The sequence below is a fragment of the Muscardinus avellanarius genome, assembly GCF_963383645.1.
Source record: "Muscardinus avellanarius genome assembly, chromosome: 7".
NCBI classification, from domain to species: Eukaryota; Metazoa; Chordata; class Mammalia; order Rodentia; family Gliridae; genus Muscardinus; species Muscardinus avellanarius.
In genome coordinates, this window is record NC_137793.1 from 1,956,147 (window position 1) to 1,977,986 (window position 21,840).

Genomic DNA, 21,840 nt, shown 5'->3' on the forward strand with positions numbered 1-21,840 from the left:
CCCAGCGGTGCCCAGGAGAAGAGTTAAGTTTAAAGTCAGGCTGATGCGTCCTCTGACAAAGACTTACCAGTGTCTCAACTCAGACCTCCACGTGAAGGACAAGGCCGCACAGGCTCCCCTGCCCGGCCAGGAGGAGGTGCCCGGGAGCCTTGCTGCTGGATGTTCTTATTGGCTGTTAGTTGCACTTCATGATTTTTACTGATGGTAAGCTAATTTCCACAATTGCCGACGCGCTTATTGTGGTGGTTTTTGTATTGTAGAAGATGGCCATACCTCCCACCTACGTCGACCTCGGCAAGTCCGCCAGGGACGTCTTCACCAAGGGCTATGGTGAGTGTGGTCGTGCGGGAGGCGGGGTCGCTCAGCTCCCAGGGCATCGGGGAGATGACCACCTCCTGCCCTGGCTGGGGCGGCTTGGCCGTGCGCGCAGGGCCGGCTTGGGCGTTGCTGTGGACAGGTGGCCCCGCTTGTTTTTCTCCTGCAAGCCGGCATGGAGCGGCTGCGTGTCTGCTCACTGCTGCGGTGGAGTCTGGCTCCGAAATTTAGCCTGGCGTGCCCGTGAGGCCCGAGGCCTCGTCCCTGCCAGGCGTTGAGCGCTTCTCAGACCGGGCTGGGAGCGTGGGTGGAGCGGCTGGGCCTGCCCGCCTGTGCCAGGGCTCCATGGCGGCCCTCAGGTGCAGCCGGCTTCCCCTTTCTATCTTTTGGTATTGGAGGCTGAACCCCCCAGTACCAAGGTTACACCTCCAGACCTTTGTATTTATTTTGAAACAGAGTCTTGCTATGTTGCTTAGGCTGGCCTCTCCTCTGTAGTCCTGCCTCCACTGCCCAAATGCTGGGGTCACAGGTGTGCACCACCGTGCCCGGCTTGCAGTGTGTTTCTTTTAGAAAGCTGGTCGTGGAGGCACACCGGTAATCCCAGTACTTGGGAGGCAGAGACAGGAGGATTGCAGATTTGAGGCCAGCCTCAGCTACTTAGTGAGGCCCTTTGCAACTCAGTGAGAGCCTGTTTCAAAATAAAGAATAAAAAATCAAGCAGGGAGCCGGGCGTGGTGGCGCACGCTTGTCATCCCCGCGCTTGGGAGGCGGAGACGGGAGGATCGTGCAGGTTCAAAGCCAGCCGTGCTGGCTTAGGAGACCCTGTTTCCAAATAAAAAAATATAAAGTAGGTCTGGGAGTGTAGCCCGGAGGTAGAAGGGCTTCCAGGAACCCCAGTACCACACAAAAAAATGGGTTGGGGTGTCGCTCAGAGGTAGAATGCCCCTGGGTTCCATCCCCAATACCCCCCCAACAAGAAAGCATCTCCAAACGTCTGTGCCGTTTTCAAACAGCTGCGCTCAGGGCAGAGCCCCTGGCCCCGGCGTAGTTGTCTAGCATGTTCATGGCTGTCTTCTTTCTCTCTAGGATTTGGCTTAATAAAACTGGATTTGAAAACAAAGTCTGAGAATGGATTGGTACGTCGTCCGATCCCCGGGGCTGGGCATCCGTTGTTGGTCAACAGGAAACGCCATATCCCGGCTGGCCAAGCCAGGCACACTTTCTTGGGGAGTCACATCTCTGTGTGTGGGTGGCCCGGGGAACCATGCGGAAGCACCCAGGGCAGCAGCTGATAGCCCTCGTGGGACATGGCGGTGGCCTGCCTCAGGGCGGTCGCCCCCACCCCCTTTCTGTGCTGGGTACGGAGCCCAGGGCCTCCAGTGTGCCAGGCAGGTGCTCTGTCCCCGAGCTACGCCAGCCCCTCCCTCGTATTTCCTCTTCTAAAATTGACCTGTGCTTAATGTCACGTAGTTATTAAAGCACATCTTAGGCCAGGTGTGGAGGTGCACGCTTGTAATCTCAGGACTTGGGAGGCTGAGACAGGAGGAGCACAGGTTTGAGAACAGCCTCAGCAAGTAGTGAGACTCAGCAACCTAGTGAGATCTTTTTCCTTTTTTTTGGTGGTGCTGGGGGTGGAACCCAGGGGCTTTCTACCTCCGGGCTATACTCCCAGACCTATTTTATATTTTATTTGGAAACAGGGTCTCACTAAGCTGCTGAGAGCCTCACTAAGTAGCTGAGTCTGGCTTCGAACCTGTGCAATCCTTCTGTCTCACCCTTCCAAGCACAGGGATTACAAGCGTGCGCCATCACGCCCGGTGAGACCTTTTTCAAAATAAGAGGGAAGCTGGGCGTGGTAGCGCCCGCTTGTAATCCCAGTACTTGGGAGGCCGAGACAGGAGGATCATAGGTTCAAATCCAGCCTGAGGTACTTAGGCCCTCCGTAACTTAGTGAGACCCTGGTTCAAAATAAAGAATAAAAAATAGGGCTGGAGGTGTAGCTCAGAGGTAGAATGCCCCCTGGGTACCATCTCCAGTACTGCAAAACTCAATAAATAAATAAATAGATAGATAGTATGTCTATGAGTGTAGCTTGGAGGTAGAATGCCCCTGGGTTCCATTCTCAGTACTGAAAAAAAAAAAGAAGAGGAAGAAAGATGGGGTTGAATTCCTGCTGTCAAGTACAGCGCCTCTTCTGTGTATGAGACGCAGGGAGGGCGTGCCTCCTGTCCAGACAGTCCTGCCCAGACTGTGTCCTGAGTCCCCGCCAGCTGCCTCTCCGGCAGGCCCCGCAGCGCAGGTGCTCTTGGGTGCGCTGGCCGGCACCGCGAGGCCGGGCCGGGCGGGCCTGGCTGCCAGTCACGCTCCCTCCTCTGCAGGAGTTCACGAGCTCCGGCTCGGCCAACACCGAGACCACCAAGGTGACGGGCAGCCTGGAGACCAAGTACAGGTGGACCGAGTACGGCCTGACATTCACGGAGAAGTGGAACACGGACAACACGCTGGGCACGGAGATCACCGTGGAAGACCAGGTGAGCCCGCGCCCCGCCGCCCCGAGCCCCGCCGCCGCCTCGGCCTAAACCTGTGTTGCTTTCCTCCTCAGCTGGCCCGCGGCTTGAAGCTCACCTTCGACTCCTCCTTCTCACCCAACACCGGGTGAGTCTCGGCTCTGGCCCAGAGGGCTCTCTGGGGTGCGGAGGGTTTGGGGTGGGGCTGTCGTTGGCTAAGACCTAGGATTCATTTTTATTTGTTGCGGTCCTAGGGTTGGAACCCAGGGACATTCTAACTCTGAGCTACACCCCCAGCCCTATTTTTTATTCTTTATTTCTAAATTTATTTTTATTTATTTATCTTTGTGTGTGGTCCTGAGGATGGAACCCAGGGGCCTTCTACCTCTGGACTATACCCCTGACTTATTTTACTTTTTATTTGGAAGCAGAGTCTCACTAAGTTGCTGAGAGCCTCACTAAGTAGCTGAGGGTTTGAACCTACGTGATCCTCCCGCCTCAGCCTCCCAGGTACTGGGATTACAAGTGTGCGTTGCCATGCCCGGTTAGTCTTTATTTTTGAAACAGGGTCTCACTGAGTTGCAAAGGGCCTCACTAAAAGTAGCTGAGGCTGGCTTTGAACCTGCACAGTCAGTCTCAGCCTCCCGAGTGCTGGGATCACAAGCGTGCCCACCACGCCCAGCTTCCCGGGTACTTTTCCAAGCGGCTAGGAGGAACTGTCTTCTTCTGGAAAATACTCAAATTTCCCCCACTCTGAACGGGTCTCCTAAGCCGGGGCGAGGTGGTTCTGCACACTAAGGATGGGACAGGGACTTGTACTGACTTTCAGATTTTCATGTTTTAGTTTAACACTCGTGGCAAATGGGTATGTAAAACCTTCCTCTACGCAGGGCATGGGTGGAGCACGTGTGTAACCCTAGCTATTTGGGAGACGGGGCGAGGCTGGCGGGTTGAAGGCCAGCCTGGCAACTTAGTGAGACTATCTCAAAATAAAAAAATAAAAGAGGTTGGAGGTGTAGCTCAGGGGTAGAGTGCCCGTGGGTTCAGTCCTACCATCCCCATCTGTGTGTGTGTGGGCACGACACAGGATTGAGCTCCGAGGGGTTCTACCTCCGAGCCACACCCCCCAGTCCTATTTTTTTTCTGTTTTGAAACAGGGTCTTGTAGGTTAATGAGAGTCGCATTAGTAAGAACTTGCTGGGGCTCCTCCAAGCCGCGCCCTCCTGTCAGCCTCCTGGTCACAAGTGCGACACCACAGCTGCCTCTCCTTCTGTTTTTTTTTTTTTTGCAATACTGGGGATGGAGCCCAGGGACATTCTACCTCTGAGCTACACCCCCAGCCCTATTTTTTCTTCTTTAAATTTGAAGCAGGGTCTCTCTAAGTTGCAGAGACCTCACTGCGAGCGCTGAGGCTGGCGGCAAACCTGCGATCTCCTGGTCTCAGCCTCCCACGTGCTGGGATGACAAGTGTGCGCCACCACGCCCGGCTTCTCCATCATCTTTTTTTTCTTTTTTCTTTGTGGTCCTGGGGATGGAGCCCAGGGGCATTCTACCTCCGAGCGACACTGTCCCCCAGTCCTATTTTTATTCTTTTTTTTTTTTTTTTTTTTTGGTGGCACTGGGGGTGGAACCCAGAGACTTTCTACCTCCGGATTATACTCCCAGACCCATTTTATATTTTATTTGGAAACAGGGTCTCACTAAGTTGCTGAGAGCCTCACTAAGTAGCTGAGGCTGGCTTCGAACCTGCGCGATCCTCCTGTCTCAGCCTCCCAAGCCCGGGGATTACAAGTGTGTACCACCACGCCCGGCTTATTTTTATTCTTTATTTTGGAACAGAGGGCCTCACTAAGTAGTAGCTGAGGCTGCCCGCGAACCTGGTTCTTCCTGTCTCAGCCTCCCAAATGCTGGGGTCACAAGCGTGCGCCACCATGCCTGCCTTCTCCATCATCTTTTAGTGTACATTTCATTATGAATTTCGTGGGTTTTTTTTTGTCGTTCCATATTTTCTTGCCTCTCCTTGTTTTTTCCTCTCCCAACAAATGGTTATTAGGAGAGTCTGTTAGTCCAGAAGTTGTGCTGGTGTTGGTGATCAGAAGCAACAGGGTAGAGACGGATTTCCCTTTCTTTCTTTCTTTCTTTCTTTCTTTCTTTCTTTCTTTCTTTCTTTCTTTCTTTCTTTGCGGCACTGGGGATGGAACCCAGGGGCATATTACCTGCGGGCTACACCCTCACCCCTATTTTTTATTATTTATTTTAAAACTGGGTCTCACTGAATTGCAAAGGTCCTCACTAAATAGCTGAGACTGTACGAAAACCGGAATCCTCCTGTTTCAGCCTTCCAAGTGCTGGGATTACAAGCGACACCCCCAGTCCTAGTAATTTGAGAGGCTGAGACAGGAGGATCACAGCCTTGGCTACTTAGCGAGACCCTGTTTCCAAATAAGAAATAAAATCAGGCTAGGGTATAACATGGAGATAGAATGTCTCTGGTTCAATCCCTAGTACCACCAAAAAAAAAAAAAATTGAATGATTGCTGGGTGCAGTGGTGCGTGCCTATAATCCCCGTACTTGAGAGGCCGAGACAGGAAGATCGTAGGTTTGTGGCCAGCTTCAGTTACTTAGTGAGACCCTGTTTCAAAATAAATAGTAAAGAGCTGGGCGTGGTGGTGCACGCTTGTAATCCCTGCGCTTGGGAGGCCGAGACAGGAGGATCGCACAGGTTCAAAGCCAGCCTCAGCTCCTTAGTGAGGTTCCAAACAAATTATAAAATAGGTCTGGGAGTATAGCCCGGAGGTAGAAAAACCCCTGGGTTCCACCCCCAGTACCACCAAAAAAAAAAAAAAAAAAAAAAAGCAAAATAAATAGTAAAATAGGATGGGGCTGTATCTCAGAGGTAGAATCCCTTTGGGTTCCACCCCCAGTACCACAAGGAAAACACAAAGGCTTTCCTGCCCTTCCTTGAGGGACGCCATTTCTGGAAGAACAGGCAGCGGAGGTGCTGGCCTGCTCCTAGGCTCAACTGTGACCTGTGGCTTCCAGCCCTGCGACCTCAGGGCCCCGGTTCCAGCTCAGCATCCCACTCTCTGAATGTCCATTCCGTGGAGTCTCATGAACCGGGCTTGGAGAGCCACCTTACTCTTGTGTACTTCGAAGGGTTCTAGTACCTGTTTTTCTCTGTATTGGGCAAGCCATGCCCTCTTTCTTCTACACGTCTGGATGACCGCAAAGGTGTACCCGATTCACAGCCACACGGTGGCGCCCGCCCACCCAGTGCCCTGTAGGCTCCTCAGGGTGGAATGGGAAGAGGGCCTCTCGGGTCGGGCCCTCCCGCTGCACTCTGGTTATCACGGCCTTCCTTCAGACTGGCTTCCCGGGGAAGGGAGGCTGCGCCCCGCCCATGGTGACAGCCGCTACTCAGGAAGGGGCTAGGGCCCTGACTTCACCCCCCACCCCCTATTAAAATTGGGATTGAAAGAAATTTGCATTTCTTGGCACAGTGGTACCAAGGTGAGTTAGCTTCTGATTTGAATACTTTTATTTTTTCTTCCCTAGGAAAAAAAATGCTAAAATCAAGACAGGGTACAAGCGGGAGCACATTAACCTGGGCTGCGACGTGGACTTTGACATCGCCGGCCCCTCCATCCGGGGTGCCCTGGTGCTGGGCTATGAGGGCTGGCTGGCCGGCTACCAGATGAATTTTGAGACTGCCAAGTCGCGAGTGACCCAGAGCAACTTTGCGGTTGGCTACAAGACTGATGAGTTCCAGCTTCACACTAATGTGTAAGAGTGTGTGTGTGTGTGTGTATGTGTGTGTGTGTGTGTGTGTGGTTCCAGTGTGTGATGGGGGAGTAGGGGTCTCCCTCCCTCCCTCCCTCCTCCTGCAAGGGGCATTCTACTTCCAAGCCACACCCCCAACCATTTTTTGTGTGTGTGGTGCTGGGGATTGAACCCAAGGGCATTTGACCTCTGAGCTACACCCTCAGCCCTATTTTTTATTCTTTATTTTGAAACGGGGTCTCACTGAGTTGCAGAGGGCTTCACTAAGTAGCCGAGGCTGTCTGCGAACTGCGATCCTCAGGTGTCAGCCTCTCGAATGCTGGGATTATAAGCGTGTGTCACCACGCCTGGCTTTAATTCTTTTGTCTTGAAACTGGGTCCTGCTAAGTTGCTGAGAGCCTCACTAAGCAGCTGAGGCTTTTCTCCAACCTGCGATCCTCCTGTCTCAGCCTCCCAAATGCTGGGATTACAAGCGTGCGCCACCACGCCCGGCTCCAGCTCAGTGTGTGTTGCCACGCTGTGAGTTTGTGGGCATCCTTTGAGCCAAGAGGCCTGCCTGCATTTCCTGCTCCCAGCTGCCCATTTGTTCCTGTGAACAGGAGTCACCGCCACAGGACTGACGCGCCTCGGCAGGACGTGGTGTCAGTCCACAAGGGCGTCTGTCCCTGGTTTGAGGTTTTCTGGGCCAGGGAGGTCCTTCCTGTTTAGGTAACTGGATGTGTTCGGGGCGGGGGAGACTCGGCTGTCTTTGTCGGGTGATGCCCGAGGTCCCCCTTGGTCCCGGCCTGACCAGGTGGGGTGCAGCGGACAAGGCAGGAGATGGTTACCTCAGCCACATACAGGGTTTTCCACACGGTGGAGCTCTCTGTTTTATTTGTGCAGTCATCTATTTAGTTATTTATTTAGCAGTACTAGGGATTGGACTTAGGGGCACTCTCGACTGCTGCAATTTATTTTATTTTATTTTTGGTACTGGGGATTGAGCCCAGAGGCATTCTACCTCTACGCTACACTCCCAGCCCTATTTTATTATTTACTTATTTATTTATTTTTGTTTTCCTGCGGTGCTGGGGATTGAGCCTTAGAGGCATTTACGTCCAAGGTATACCCCCAGCCTGATTTTATTCCTTATTTGGGAACAGGGTCTCACTAGGTTGCGGAGAGCCTCGCTAAGTTGCTGAGGCTGGCTTTGAGCCTGCGAGCCTCCTGTCTCAGCCTCCTAAGTGCTGGGATTATGTGTCGTGGTGCCTGCTCCAGCCCTTTTTATCTTGAGGGAGGGTCTCTTGCTCAGTGTCCCAGGCTGTGCTTGAACTCAGCGTCCTCCCGCAACAGCCCCAGGTCGCTTGGAGCGCAGGCGTGCCGCCGCGCGCATTACAGCCCATCACCTACTGGGCAGTGCGTGATGGGAAGGGGCAACAGGCGAAGTTGAGAGCACACGTTACAGTCAGACCCGCAGCCGAAGGAGAGGACCACACACATCAGCCATAAACACGCTCTTGTAGGCAGGCGCGGTGAGGGATGAACCTGGGCCCTGGGCCCGGAGCAGCTTCAGCAAGTCCACTTCTTTCCACTAGGGGGCACTACAGAAGTGTCAGTGTGTCCGCCCCCCCCCCCAACTGGGGATGGAACCCAGGGCCATTCTACCTCCAAGCTACGCCCCCAGCTCTATTTTTTTTTTATTCTTTCTTTTTCTTTTCTTTCATTTTTTTTTTTTTTTTTTGTGGTACTGGGGGTGGAACCCAGAGGCTTTCTACCTCTGGGCTATACTCCCAGACCTTTTTTATATTTTATTTGGAAACAGGGTCTCACTAAGTTGCTGGAAGCCTCACTGAGTAGCTGAGGCTGGCTTCGAACCTGTGCGATCCTCCTGTCTCAGCCTCCCAAGCGCAGGGATTACAAGTGTGCGCCACCACACCCGGCTTTATTTATTTCTTTTTTGTGGTACTGGGGTTCTTGGAAACACGGGCTACCCTCCCAGACCTATTTTTATATATTTTTGGAACAGGATCTCTTAAGCCAGCACGGCTGGCTTTGAACCTGCGCAATCCTCCTGTCTCCGCCTCCCAAGCGCGGGGATTACAAGCATGCGCCACCATGCCTGGCTCTTTATTTTTATTGATTTATTTAATTTTGCTGGTACTGGGGGGTGGAACCCAGGGGCTTTCTACCTCCGGGCTATACTCCCAGACCTTTTTATTTTTTTGGAAACAGGGTCTCACTAAGTTGCTGAGAGCCTCACTAAGTAGCTGAGGCTGGCTTCAAACCCGTGCGATCCTCCTGTCTCAGCCTCCCCAGCGCGGGGATGACAAGCGTGCGCACCACGCCCAGCAGCAGCTTCTATTTTAAAGGCCATTTGGCAGCAAGCTCCCGGTTCTTTGCAGCCGTAGCGGTTGACGGGCTGCCTTTGGGTGTTCCGAGTGGTGGTCAAAACCGCCTTTACCTTCTGAGCCTTCTTGACTCTGAGTCTTTCTCCTTATCAGTCTCCCTGTAATTTCAGACCGGTTCTGTGAAGTTGGCCAGTGCGCGTCCTCCCATCCAGTGGTGGGCTCTGGGCGTCTGTAGCATCCCTGTCTTCTGGTTGATGTGGACGGGTCTCCCTGGGCTCCCTCCGCCCTCGCCAGCCTGACATTGGTACTGTGCTTTTTTGGTAGGAACGACGGAACAGAGTTTGGTGGCTCCATTTACCAGAAGGTGAACAAGAAGTTGGAGACGGCTGTCAATCTCGCCTGGACAGCAGGGAACAGCAATACCCGCTTCGGAATCGCAGCCAAGTACCAGATCGACCCCGACGCCTGCTTCTCGGTGGGTGCCCGGGCCACACCTCTCCCGTGGCCGGCGTCGGTGCCCGGGCTTCTGATTAGAGATTCTCACTGGGATAATAGCTGTACTTACTGGAGTGCCACACCTGTGTGGAGCCTTTGACATACGGATTATCCCATTTAAGAAAGATACTTTTTTGTGTGTGTGTGGCACTGGGGATTGAACCCAGGACTGTTGTACCTTCAAGCCATAGCCCCCAGCCCTAATTTTTATTCTTTATTTTGAAACAAAGTCTCACTAAGTTGCAGAGGGTCTCACTATGTAGCGGAGGCTGGCCGCAAATCTGTGATCCTCCTATCTCAGCCTCCCAAGTACTGGGATTACATGCATGTGCCACCACGCCCGGCTCTTATAAGCTTTTTTATTTTTTTGCGGGTCTGGGGATAGAACCTAGGGGTATTCTACCTCTGAGCTACATCCCCTGCCCTATTTTTTTATTCTTTATTTTGAAACAGCGTCTCACTGAGTTGCAAAGGGCCCAGCTTTGTACTTTGTTTTTGAAGCCCAGAGTTGGTTGCATAAAAGTCTTTTATTCATTTTAGAGGTGGGAGTGTGAAACCTAAATGTTTTTAGCTGGTCTTATCATTTTATTTTCTGTCTAGGCCAAAGTGAACAACTCCAGCCTGATTGGTTTAGGATACACTCAGACCCTAAAGCCAGGTATGTGTGACTTCTGTCTGAGACCCTAAACTGTGGCTTCTGTTCTTCAAAACTGTGGTGGCTGTTTGTTGATCTGTGCTACTGCGTATAAAATGCCTATGTAGGACATCATAAGTGAGTGTATTTGGTGTTTTATAGTTAAATGTTTTATTTTCATTTTTTTGTTGAACTGGGGACTTGAACCCAGGGGCATTCTACCTCTGAGCTACAACTTCAGCCCTATTTTATTTTTAACCTAAAACAGGATCTCACTATGTTGATGAGAGTCCCACTCCTTGCTGAGGCTGTCCTCAAACCTGCGATTCTCCTGTCTCAGCCTCTAAAGTACTGGGGTTACAGGTGCACGCCACAATGCCTGGCTAATTAAATGTTTCTAAGGGAGTTGAAAGGTCATTATAAAACATTTGGAAAGGCTGGGTTGGGTGTGGAAGCGCACGCTGCATGGACAGCCTCAGCTATTTAGTGAGGCCCTCCACAACCCAGTGAGACTTTGTTTCAGAAATATAGAAATACAGCTGGGCGCGGTGGCGCACGCTTGTCATCCCCACGCTTGGGAAGCAGAGACAGGAGGATCGCGCAGGTTCGAAGCCAGCCGCGCGCGCTGGCTTAGGAGACCCTGTTTCCAAATAAAAATGTAAAAATAGGTCTGGGAGTGTAGCCCGGAGGTAGAAAGGCTTCCAGGAACCCCAGTACCAACAAAAAAAAAAAAAAAAGAAATACGGTGGGTATGATGGCGCACGCTTGTAATCCAGTGCTTGGGAGGCTGAGACAGGAGGATCGCACAGGTTAGAAGCCAGGCTCAACTACTTGGTGAGGCTCTCAGCAATTTAGTGAGACCCTGTTTCCAAATAAATATGAAATAGGTCTGGGAGTATAGCCCGGAGGTAGAAAGCCTCTGGGTTCCACCCCCAGTACCACACACACACACACCACTAAAAAAATAAGGCTGGGGTGTAGCTTGGAGGTAGAATGCTTCTGGGTTCCACCCCCAGTACCGCAAAAACAAAAAACAACATGTAGAGAATATGAAAACTGATAAATAGGAGGGAAAAGGCCAAGGCTGATGTTTATTAGTTTGGGTTATTTTCTACTGCTCTGTTTTTCTTTTTCTTTTTCTTTTTTGGTGGTACTCGGGGTGGAACCCAGGGGCCTTCTACCTCCGGGCTACACTCCCAGACCTATTTTATCTTTTATTTGGAAACAGGGTCTCTTAAGCCAGCTGAGGCTGGCTTCGAACCTGCGCGATCCTCCTGTCTCCGCCTCTCAAGTGCGGGGATGACAAGCGTGCCCACCGCGCCCGGCTGTTCTGTTTTTCAAGTGTGTGCCTATTGCTTCCAGCTGATTCTGTAGCCAGTAAATCATCCCTATTGTGAAAGACAAAAAATAGGAAAGGTGGTTTGCAGGTTTCCTCTGCTCACCGGCTAGGCCGGGCCATGTGTGAGGGCTCGGGAGAGAGCATCACCTTGCAGCCCGGGAAGCCCAAGATAACCTGGCGCGGGAACCTCGCTACTCACAGGACAGTCAGTCCGTGGAGTCTAAGATTGCGAGCCACTCCTGGGAAAGTCCGTTTGTTCTGTGCGTGCGTGCGTGTGCGCGCGTGTGCATGCTTACATGCGTGTGTGTGCACCCTATGAAGGGGAACAGAAGCCCTCATTCTGAATCGGGCTTTCCTCTCAAGGGACAGCTGCTGAGGACGCTCACTGCGCGGTGACAGGAGCAGGCCTACGGGAGATGAGCGGGAGGGGGAGCGGGCTTCAGAAGTGATCTGGGCGGCTCTCTGGTCTGCAGACTGAGAGCTGCGGGTGGGTGGTGGGGTGTCCCAGCCCCTGGAGGCCAGGCAGTTCGCCTCTGCGGATGGCGCCTGCGACAGGTCCTGGATTCGGCGTTAACCTTTCTTTTCTTTCCCTCGTCCCTCTCTCCTCTCTCTGGCGTCCCTGCCCAGGTATCAAGCTGACCCTGTCAGCGCTGCTGGACGGCAAGAATGTCAACGCGGGCGGCCACAAGCTCGGCCTAGGCCTGGAGTTTCAAGCATAGGCGGATACCGTACAATCGTTCATTTTAAACTATTTTGCAGCATAGCTACCTTCGAAATTTTAGTGTACCTTTTAATGTCGTATGTCCGGGATGCAAGAATTGCTAAAAATCATGTTAGACCTCCAGGTTAAAAAGGATTCAGCTTTAAGGCTTTGCCACGTCAGAGGTACAGAAGAAACCCGATCCCAAAAACGGTCCTCTCAACTGTAGACGTGGGCGAGGGGACTTGGTGACCCCTCCAGAGATACCAGGTTCCTTTTTTTTATTCTCGAAATGGCTGCAGGCGGAAGCTGATAACGCATAGGCACTTTGTGAATCTGTACTGAGTAAATGAATGAATTCGTGACTGCCTGAAAACGGACCCTTGGTTCCCCAACCCTCACGGGCGAGAAGCTCCTGGTTGGTGGCGTGCGCAGACTCATCCGGAAGGGACTTTTTTAGACAGATCTTCGCGACCTGTTTCCACCCAGGCCCGCCATCCCCTCCAGTGCCACGAGTAGCCCGCAGGCGCGGTGGCTGTCTCCTTTGTGCCATTCTGGGCTGGAGAGGGTGGGCGTGAGGAGGCCAGTAATTCAGGTCGCAGTTCCTTCTTGTCCGGTGTTCCGCCCTTCCGTCCTTGCACCAGCGTGCGAAGCGGCTTCCAGGAGCTCCAGCCCCGCTGGAGAGTCTGCGTGATCGTAGGCACGCGGTGACGACGCTGGGAATCTAAATTGGATTTCTATTGTATTCTCACTCAGTTTATTTCTTAGCAGTTTAATGGGTACATTTTAGAGTCTTCCATTTTGTGCAGAATTAGACCCTCCCCTTCAAATGCTGTAATTAACATCACTTAAAATAAAACTTGAATAAAATATTGAAACCTCTTCCTTCTGTTGTCTTTATTCATAAAAATGTAAGTGAACAGAGCATTTCTTTAAATTTGCTATTTGTTAGGCCGGGTGTGGTGGCGCACGCTTGTGGAGGCTGAGACAGGAGGATCTCAGTTTGTGGCCAGCCTCGGCTACTTAGGCCCTCTGCAACTTACTGAGGCCCGGTTTCAAAATAAAGAACAAAAAATAGGGCTGGGGGTGTAGCTCAGAGGTAGAATGCCCCTGAACCACACACACACAGAAGAGCTACCTGTCCCCTCGCCTTCGTCTGTGCTTGTGTGTGTTACATATTACTAGTTTTACATATTACTATTTTTACATATTACTAGTTTTCTCTTGCTCACCATGTGAATGTAATCCCCCAAACAAACTCATTTCTGTTACAGTTGTGCCCTTCAGAAGCCCAGGCAGGCCAGGTGTTTAGGTGCATGCCTCCCAGTGCTTGGGAGGCTAAGACAGGAGGATCGCAGGTTTGAGGACAGCCTTGAGCTTAGACCCTGTTTCAAAAAGAAAATAAAACAGGTTTGGGGGTGTGGCTCCGAGGTAGGACACCCCTGGGCTCCAGCCGCAGTAACAGGAAGCCGCTCAGGCAGGGGTGGGCTCTGTTCTGCTTCTCACTTGCTTGAAATAGGGCATCAGCCATTCAACCACTCTGTTCTCAGGAAGAGGCTTGGGTCCTCTTCCAGGCCCAGGCCCACACGTCTAGCACAGAACTCACTTTTGGGGGTTGTTAGAGGGTGAGGGTGTGTGTGTGTGTGTGTGTGTGTGTGTCTAGGGATTGAACCCAGGGGTCTTCTACCTCTATACCCCCAGCACCGTTTTATTTTTTTGTGGTACTGGGGACAGAACCTAGGGACATTGCACCTCTGAGCTATACCTTGTGCCCTATTTTTTATTCCTTATTTTGAAACAGGGTCTCACTGAGTTGCTGAGAGCCTCACTCAGTAGCTGAGGCTGGCTTCGAACCTGTGCGATCCTCCTGTCTCAGCCTCCCAAGCACTGGGATTACAAGCGTGCGCCACCACGCCCGGCTTAGGAGTAATGAATTCTATATTGTACATTATTCCACTTCAACAAACATGAACAGTCCCCACTGCCTGGTTTTTGAAGAGTTTCTTGGGTGCATTATAATCGCATCATAATGTGTTTAGAGGGATCGGACGTGAGCGCGCAGCCCTGACTTCTCCCGGGCTCCCGTCCCTCTCCTCCCCAGGACTCACTCTGATCGCCCTGGCGCCTGTCTGCACATAGCGTCCACTGCAGCGTCTCCTTTAAGCCTCCCCCCCCACCGCCTCCCTGCCCTTACACTGCCCCTTGATTAGGTTTTTAGGCAGGATTCTGTTTTGTTTTGGGATGCTTGTAACATTGGAAACAGCTATCAGTTTTACTTTCAGCATGTGTAACATTACCCAAAACTGTAGGCCTCTTTGTCATACTGTCTTCATCAGGTTGTCGTAATAACTTGCTGTTACTAAATGAAGGTGTAAAACTAGCCATCCAGCGGGCGTGGTGGTTCACTCTTGGAATCCGAGCATTTGGGAGGCTGAGACAGGAGGATCCGGGTTCGCAGCCAGCCTCAGCTACTTAGGCCATTTGTAACTCCGTGAGACCCTGTTTCAAAATAAGGAATAAAAGCCGGGCATGGTAGCGCATGCTTTGTAATTCCTGCGCTTGGGAGGCGGGGACAGGAGGATTGCGCAGGTTCGGAGCCCCTCGCTGGCTTAAGAGACCCTGTTTCAAAAAAAAAAAAATTAAAATAGGTCTGGGAGTGTAGCCTGGTGGTAGAAAGGCTTCCAGGAACCCCAGTACCACCAAAAAAAAAAAAAAAAAAAAAAGGAATAAAAAACAGGGCTGGGGGTGTCACTCAGAGGTAGAATGCCCCTGGGTTCCAGCCCCAGCACCGCAAAAAGAAACAAACAAAAACCATCCATCCTTCTCCCTTCCGTGGATTGAACCCAGTGCATTCTATTTTTAAGCCAAACTCTCAGCCCTATTTTATTTTCTATTTTGAAAGAGGGTCTTAGCTGGGTGTGGTGGCGCACGTTTGTAATCCCAGCATTTGGGAGGCTGAGACAGGAGGATCGCGGTTCGTGGACAGCCTCAGCTACTTAGGCCCTCTGCAACTCAGTGAGACCCGGTTTCAAAATAAAGAATAAAAAATAGGGCAGGGGGTGTAGCTCAGAGGTCAAATGCCCCAGGGTTCCATCACCAGACCCGCAAAAAAAAAAAAAAAAAAAAAAAAAAAAAAAAAAAGAAGAAAGAAAGAAGGTCTTGCTCTGCTCCCAAGGGGATCCTCACTAAGCAGCCAAGAATGGCCTCAACCTCTGATCCTCCTGTGTCAAGCTCCCTAGTACTGGGATTACAAGGGCGTGCCACCACGCCTGGCGGAGTATTTAGAATTTGTCCAGATATTCTGGCACATGGTGGCTGCTGGATATATCCAGTCAGGTGCCGGGTACAGTATTAACTATTTTGAAATGTATAAAGGGCCCTCTGAGTATGAATTCATAATACCTCACCTGGTAGGAAGAATCTGTTCTCAGGACAAATGTGTGTTCAGTACAGGAACAAGTCCTTGTACGTCTGAAGCAATTTCCAAATGAGGAGAAGCTGGGGTGGAGGGCTTTTTGTTTTGTATGGGGTGGGGGTTGGACCCACAGACATTCCCACGCCGAGAGGGCCTGACTGGGATACTTGATGGGTGTTTTCTGAAAGCCTCTGGGGCCGCCCGGGAGGACTGCGCTCTGGGTGGCTTGCGAGGCTCGCGGCAAGCCACCATTCTGCCTCTGTGGGCTGGGGGGGCTTTGGGGAACAGCGGGTGAATGGCTCCTCGGTTTTCCCGACACAGGCTCTGTGTGTCTGAGCTCTCTGGGCCGGATAAATGCTATGGGAAGAGCGGGCCCAGAACACTGGCCCTTCTCTGTGGAGGCGGCCCAGCTGTCCGGGGGCAGCAGCAGCCCTCCCAGGGAGTCACAGACAGTGCTGAGATCCCAGCCACAAGCGGTGTCTTTATGTCACTTTGCAGACTTTCATGAAAACAGGACTTTATGAGTTGAAGCTGGTAGCGAGCTGCTTATTAAGGAAACATTCCAGAACATACCATGGCCACAGCCCTGCCGAGGCCCGAGGGAGCTTCCTGGGGGTTTCAAGATGGGTGTTTTGTCTCAGCGCCCCCCCCCTGCTGCTGAGGATGGACCCCAGGAGCACTCTACCTCCGAGCGACACCCCCAGCCCGATTTTTTATTCTGTATTTTGAAGCGGCCTCAGTGAGTTGCAAAGGGCCTCCCTAAGTAGCGGAGGCTGCCTGCAAACCGGGATCCTCCTGCTGGGATCGCAAGTGTGCTCAGAAAGGACACTGTTGACGTCTGCTTTCCTTCCCTGTTCGGAGGGGGAGGCTCCCTTCTGCGACCAGCTTATATTACTTTTTGTTTTTATTAATTTGTTTTTTTGCGGGTCGGGATGGAATCCAGGGCACTGGGCCTCCGAGCTGCACCCCCAGCCCGATTTTTCTTCTTCATCTGGAAACGGCCTCGCTGGGCAGCCGAGGCTGGCGCGGCCGGAGCCCGGGTCCCGGCCCCCGGGGTCTTCCCTCAGCCACCGGCGCTTCCGGTGACGTCAGCGCGGGCCGCCGCGGGCGTGACGTCACGACGCAGCCCTAGCGACCGCGCAGGCTCGGCCGATCCGCCATGGCCGCCGCGGCGCAGGGCGGGACGCGGGCCCGGGCGGCCCCGGGGGCCCGGGCGCGGCCGCTGGTCCTGGCGCTGCTGCTCGCGTCCGCCATTCCGTCTGGTGACTGCGGGGCGCGGCGCGGCGGGCGGGCGCGGCCGGGGCAGTGGGGCGAGGGCCGGCCGGAGCCGCCGGGGCCGGGGTGCGCCCGCGGGCTGCGAGGTCGGGCGCGGGGAGAGGGGCGTAAACACGCTGCTGATCGAGGCTGGGGGCGGCGCGCGCCTGTGCTCCAGGACTCGGGAGGCTGAGGCGGGGGTCTCAGGTTGGGGACCAGCCTCAGCAATTTAGTGAGACCCTGAGCAACCCAGCAGGACCCTGTCTCAAGAGAATAAAGAGGGATGGGGGTAGCCCGGAGGCAGAATGCTCCCGTGTTCAGCCCTCGGTATAAAAGCAGACGGCCGCACACGCACACACCCACACCCCTTAGAGTGTTCCGGCAGCATCCTGTTTGAGTACTCCCATTTTTTTTCAGTCCAAGACACAATCCTTTTCTCCCCATATCTTTTTTGAGTTTTCAGATGAAAAATAAGTGTGCGAACTGGGAGAGTTTTCTCCCTTGCTGCGGGGGAAGCCCAGCCATACCTCTTTATGCTACAGCGCTGGGGGTGCGCACTTGACTCTGCCACCCTGAAGGCAGGAAGAGGGGCGCCTGCCCAGAGGCGAGCGAGCCCGAGAGGAAGGACCGCGGGCGATTTCACAGGCCTTTCCTCTTTAGAGGATGCACGGAGGATTGCCCTGCTTGGCTTGTAAAGGACTTTACCGGCATAAATGTTTGGATCACTTAATCACCTAAGAAGTGACAGGGAGATATTTTTGTTTCCTGCCGGAATGGTAAAGAAGGAGGTGACAGGTTGGGTCCTCTCTTCCCCCCGGGACTTTTGTCTCCTTTGCGACCTCCGACTCAGTTTCAGCGTTACAGCATGTATCTTTGGAAACTAGTTTCAGAAGTGACTTTTTCTCCTAAGAGATGGTGGAAAATCTTGCGTCGAGGGCAGGTGGGGGAGGGGGCGCGTGAAGGGGAGTGAGTATTAAGGTGTCCGTTTGTCCCTCTTGCTTTTATTTTTTGTTTATTTTATTGCAGTACTGGGGGTGGAACCCAGGGACATTCTACCTCTGAGCAGCCCCCTCCCCGTTTTTTGTTCTTTCTTCTGAAACAGGGTCTCACTGAGTTGTGAAGGGCCAAGACTCCGGAATGCTGGGATTACAAGCTGGGATTACAAGCGGAAAGCTTATTTTTTGTTTTGTAACAGTTTCGCTAGTTTGTTGAGAATGTTGCTACTTGTTGAGGCTGGTCTTAACCTGTAACTCTCCTATCTCAGCCTCCTGATGCTGAGATCACAGGTGTGCGGCAACCTGCCAGGCTCGTTTCTGCAGTTTTGGGAGTCTTCTCTAACGGATAGTAAAGCCTTGGGGGAGGCATTTTCCACTCGGTGTGACTCTCTGGAGAGTCCTCCAGATTGCTGCGTGTCAGTAGCCGTCCTTTCTGTTGCTGAGTAGTACTCCACGGTGTGGGGTGCCGTTCCCTGACTGTCCTTGTGGAGAAGGATGTCTGGGTTGTTTCCAGCGAGGGCAATATGAGTAAAGCTGCTGTCAGCCTCAGTGTACATCCGTATGTGAGCATACGTCTTCATTTTTCTGGGGGAGGCGCCCAGGACACATCCTGGGTCCTGTGGAGTTGCTGCCAGGTGTTTTTCTGGAGCGGCTGTGCTGTGGCAGCACGCAGCCGCGGGGGTCTGTTCTCCGCCTCTCCAGCGTTTGGGCTCCCTCACCTTCTCTGCTCATTTCCCTCCGGCGAGATCTTCTGTGCGGCTTTGCCATCCGCACTTCCTCTTTGGCGGACCGGTTTCGCGTCTTGCCTGTTTTCTGCCTGGATTGCTGGCTTTTTGACTTTTGAGGTTGAGGGTCCTTTATATATTCTAGAAACAAGCTCTTAGTTGGCTGTGGGCTTACAAATGTGTGTTCCCTCTTGGCAGCATGTCATCTATCCTTGCAGGAGGGTCTTTCATGGGCTGTGTGTGTGTGTGTGTGTGTCCTCCTATCTCAGCCTCCCAGGTACCGGGGTTGGCCATGTGCCCCTGGCCCAGCCAAACGTTTTTATTTTTTTTGTGGTATTGGGGACGCGTTCCCAGGCCTTGCACATGGTGGGCAAGTGCGCCACGGCACTGGACCACATCCACAGGCCTTCTATTTAGTGTTGAGATGGGTCTTGCCGAGTTGACCAGGTTGGCCTCACACCTTGGTCCTCTTGCCCCATCCTCCCGAGTAGCTGGCTTATAGGTGTATAGGTGTGGCCAGCAGAGCTGGGCCTGGTGTCCACCCTCTGTTGATGTCTGATGATTGCACTTTTCCTGGACATTTTTGCCCGAGGCTCCGAGCCCGGTCCTCTTTAAACTGTCTTTGAGTTGATTTCGTTAACACTGGCAGTGGCGCATTGCCACCATGGAGGGGCGGGCATCTCGGTCCTCCCCTGCTCTTGGCGGAGGCCCCTTGTTGCCTGGGTGGGGCGGGGCTCCTGCCCCTCCTGCGGCGCCCACATGGTGGTGGCGCTTCTGACTCTTGGTGCTGGTTGCAGACGTGGCCTCCTCTGTCTCTGACGCCAGCCCCTGGGGTAAGGTGCTGGTCTTTGCTCCAATGTGGGTGCACCGTTGCCTGGAAGGGTGGGCCCGGCTGCTGGCCATGAGGAGGGCCCACCCCGCCCGGCCGAACGCCGGGCTCTCGCTTAGCCGGTGAAGCTGGCACGGGCTTCCTCGGAGGTGTTTGCGTGGTAGAGTGGCCAGTGCCCACGGTTTTTCTCCCTTGCTGTATTTAGTGGTTCTTGATGTGGGGAGTGGGGAAAGTACACCTGTCTTCCTGGAAGCCAGTGAGAGTTTTTTTCCCTTTGGTACTAGGGATTAGAGGCATTTTACCTCCAAGCTGTATCCCTAGCCATTTTTTTTATTACTTATTTTTTGTGATACTGGGGATTGAACCCAGGGGGTTCTCCCTGCAAGCCACACCACCCTATTTTCTTTATTTTGAAACAGGGTCTCACTAAGTTGCTGAGAGCGTCAGTCAGGAGCTGAGGCTGGCGGTGTACCTGGGGTCCTCCTGTCTCAGCCTCTCAAGTACTGGAATTACAAGCGTGCGCCATCGTGCCTGGCTCTAGTTTTTAATTTTGAAAGGGTCTTGCTAAGTAGCTGAGGCTGGCCACAAACCTGCGATCCTCCTGTCTCAGCCTCCTAAGTGCCCGCAAGAGTTCATTTTGGGAGTGTTAATGTGAACATCTGAAATCCGACAGGAGCTGCCCGAGGCAGTGGACTGCACCCAAAACAAGCAAATAATAAGTTAGAAATACTGCTCAGTTTCAGTGAGGATTCCTCTCTTGAACCTGCCTCTGTCGATTCTTCTTAGTACGTAGGGTTGCTTATGTGCATCATCTTATCTTTACTTGAGGAAAGCACGCTGAGGAGGCGGCAGTATAGGGAGTAAGACGTTGCGTGCGTTAGAATGCGCCCCCATCTGGGTCGCCTTCCCCAGTCTTTGTAAATACTTTTTTTTTTTTTTTTTTTGCAGGTCTGGGGGTGGAACCCAGGGGCATTCTACCTCAGAGGTACACCCCCCGCCCTATTTTTTATTCTTTATTTTGAAACAAGGTCTCACTGAGTTGCAAAGGGCCTCATTAAGTAGCTGGGGCTGTCCACAAACTATGATCTTCCTGTCTCAGCCTCCTGAATGCTGGGATGACAAGTCTGGCTTGCTCTGTGTGTGTGTGTGGTGCTGAGGATTGAACCCAAGGGCATTGACCTCTGAGCCACACCCCCAACCCTTTTTAAAATTTTTTGTTTTGAAATGGGGTCTTGCTAGGTTGTTGAGAGCCTCACTAGATTGCTGAGGCTGTCCTTGAACCTGTGATCCTCCTGTCTCAGCCACCCAAGTACTGGGATTACAGGCGTGCACCACCGCACCTGGCTGGTAAATATTTGTTTTTCTGGTGGTGGGGGGCTCACGCTCATGGTGTCCCACACCCTGGGCAAGCACGCCACCATTGTATGCCTGTGCCGCTCCCCAGTCCTCAGGATTGCCTTGCTTCTCTTGGCTCTCAGGTTCTACCTTTTGTCCTTTAGTACCTGTCCATTTCTTCTCCTCTTGGTATTTTTTTGTTTTTTGGTACTTGGGGGTGGAATCCAGGGGCTTTTCTACCCCCGGGCTATACTCCCAGACCCCCCCTTTTTTTTCTTCTTTCGGGTCTGGGGATGGAACCCAGAGGCATTTGACCTCCGAGCTACACCCCCTGCCCAATTTTTTATTCTTTATTTTGAAACAGAGTCTCACTGAGTTGCACAGAGCCTCACTAAGTAGCTGAGGCTGTCCATGAACCGCGATTCTCCAGTCTCAGCCTCTCAAATGCTGGGATTACAAGTGTGCTCCACCACGTCCGGCTCTCCCAGACCTATTTTATACTTTATTTGGAAACAGGGTCTCACTAAGTTGCTGAGAGCCTCACCAAGTAGCTGAGGCTAGCTTCGAACCTGTGTGATCCTCTTGTCTTAGCTTCCCAAGTCTGGGATTACAAGGGTCTGCTACCATGCCCAGCTTCCTATTGGTATTTATTTGTTTGTTTGTTTGTTTATTTATTTATTTATTTATTTATTTATTTATATATGGTACTGGAGATGGAACCCAGGGGCTTTTCTACCTCTGGGCTATATTCCCAGACCTATTTTATATTTTATTTGGAAACAGGATCTCACTAAGTTCAAACCTGTGCAATCCTCCTTTCTCAGCCTTCCAAGCCTGGGATTACAAGCGTGTGCCACCATGCCTGGCCCTGTTGGTATTTTAAACTTGGAGGAAGGAGTCCTCCAGTCCAACTGTTACTGCTTTTCTGAGTTAGCTTGTGTTCAGTGTCTTTTCTTGTGATCTGCCTGAGCTGCGGTCACCACGTCTCTCTCCGTGCTGGGGACGGGGTGGGGCCCGACCTTCCCCCATGGGAGCGGCAGTAGCTCTGTGCTGGGCAGGTCCTGGTCTGAAGAGCAGTTGTTGCCTGCTGTTAGATCACTGCGGAGCAAAGTGCTGGCTGCAGGCTCTTGACTCTCAGTACTAGCTTAGCCAAGAAATGCTTAATGAAAAATCAAGGTGAATGTGCTGT

The 21,840-nt window shown here is 52.5% G+C and overlaps 1 protein-coding gene across 3 annotated transcripts; it reads left to right on the forward strand.

The window, feature by feature from the left end:
* Positions 1-263: 263 nt before the first annotated feature.
* Positions 264-12,201, forward strand: VDAC1 (voltage dependent anion channel 1; the record flags this gene model as incomplete). Of its 3 annotated transcripts, XM_080698254.1 has the most annotated exons (8): positions 264-330; positions 1,402-1,451; positions 2,694-2,846; positions 2,918-2,970; positions 6,379-6,606; positions 9,255-9,405; positions 10,026-10,083; positions 12,026-12,201. In XM_080698254.1, the coding sequence occupies 8 exons, from the start codon at positions 264-266 to the stop codon at positions 12,115-12,117; spliced, it is 852 nt and encodes a 283-aa protein (XP_080554380.1). In that variant the 3' UTR covers positions 12,118-12,201. The 3 variants fall into 3 exon arrangements, with proteins under 3 accessions (XP_080554380.1, XP_080554381.1, XP_080554382.1); XM_080698255.1 differs by lacking the exon at positions 9,255-9,405 and having other exon boundaries at positions 6,379-6,604; XM_080698256.1 differs by lacking the exon at positions 6,379-6,606.
* Positions 12,202-21,840: the final 9,639 nt, after the last annotated feature.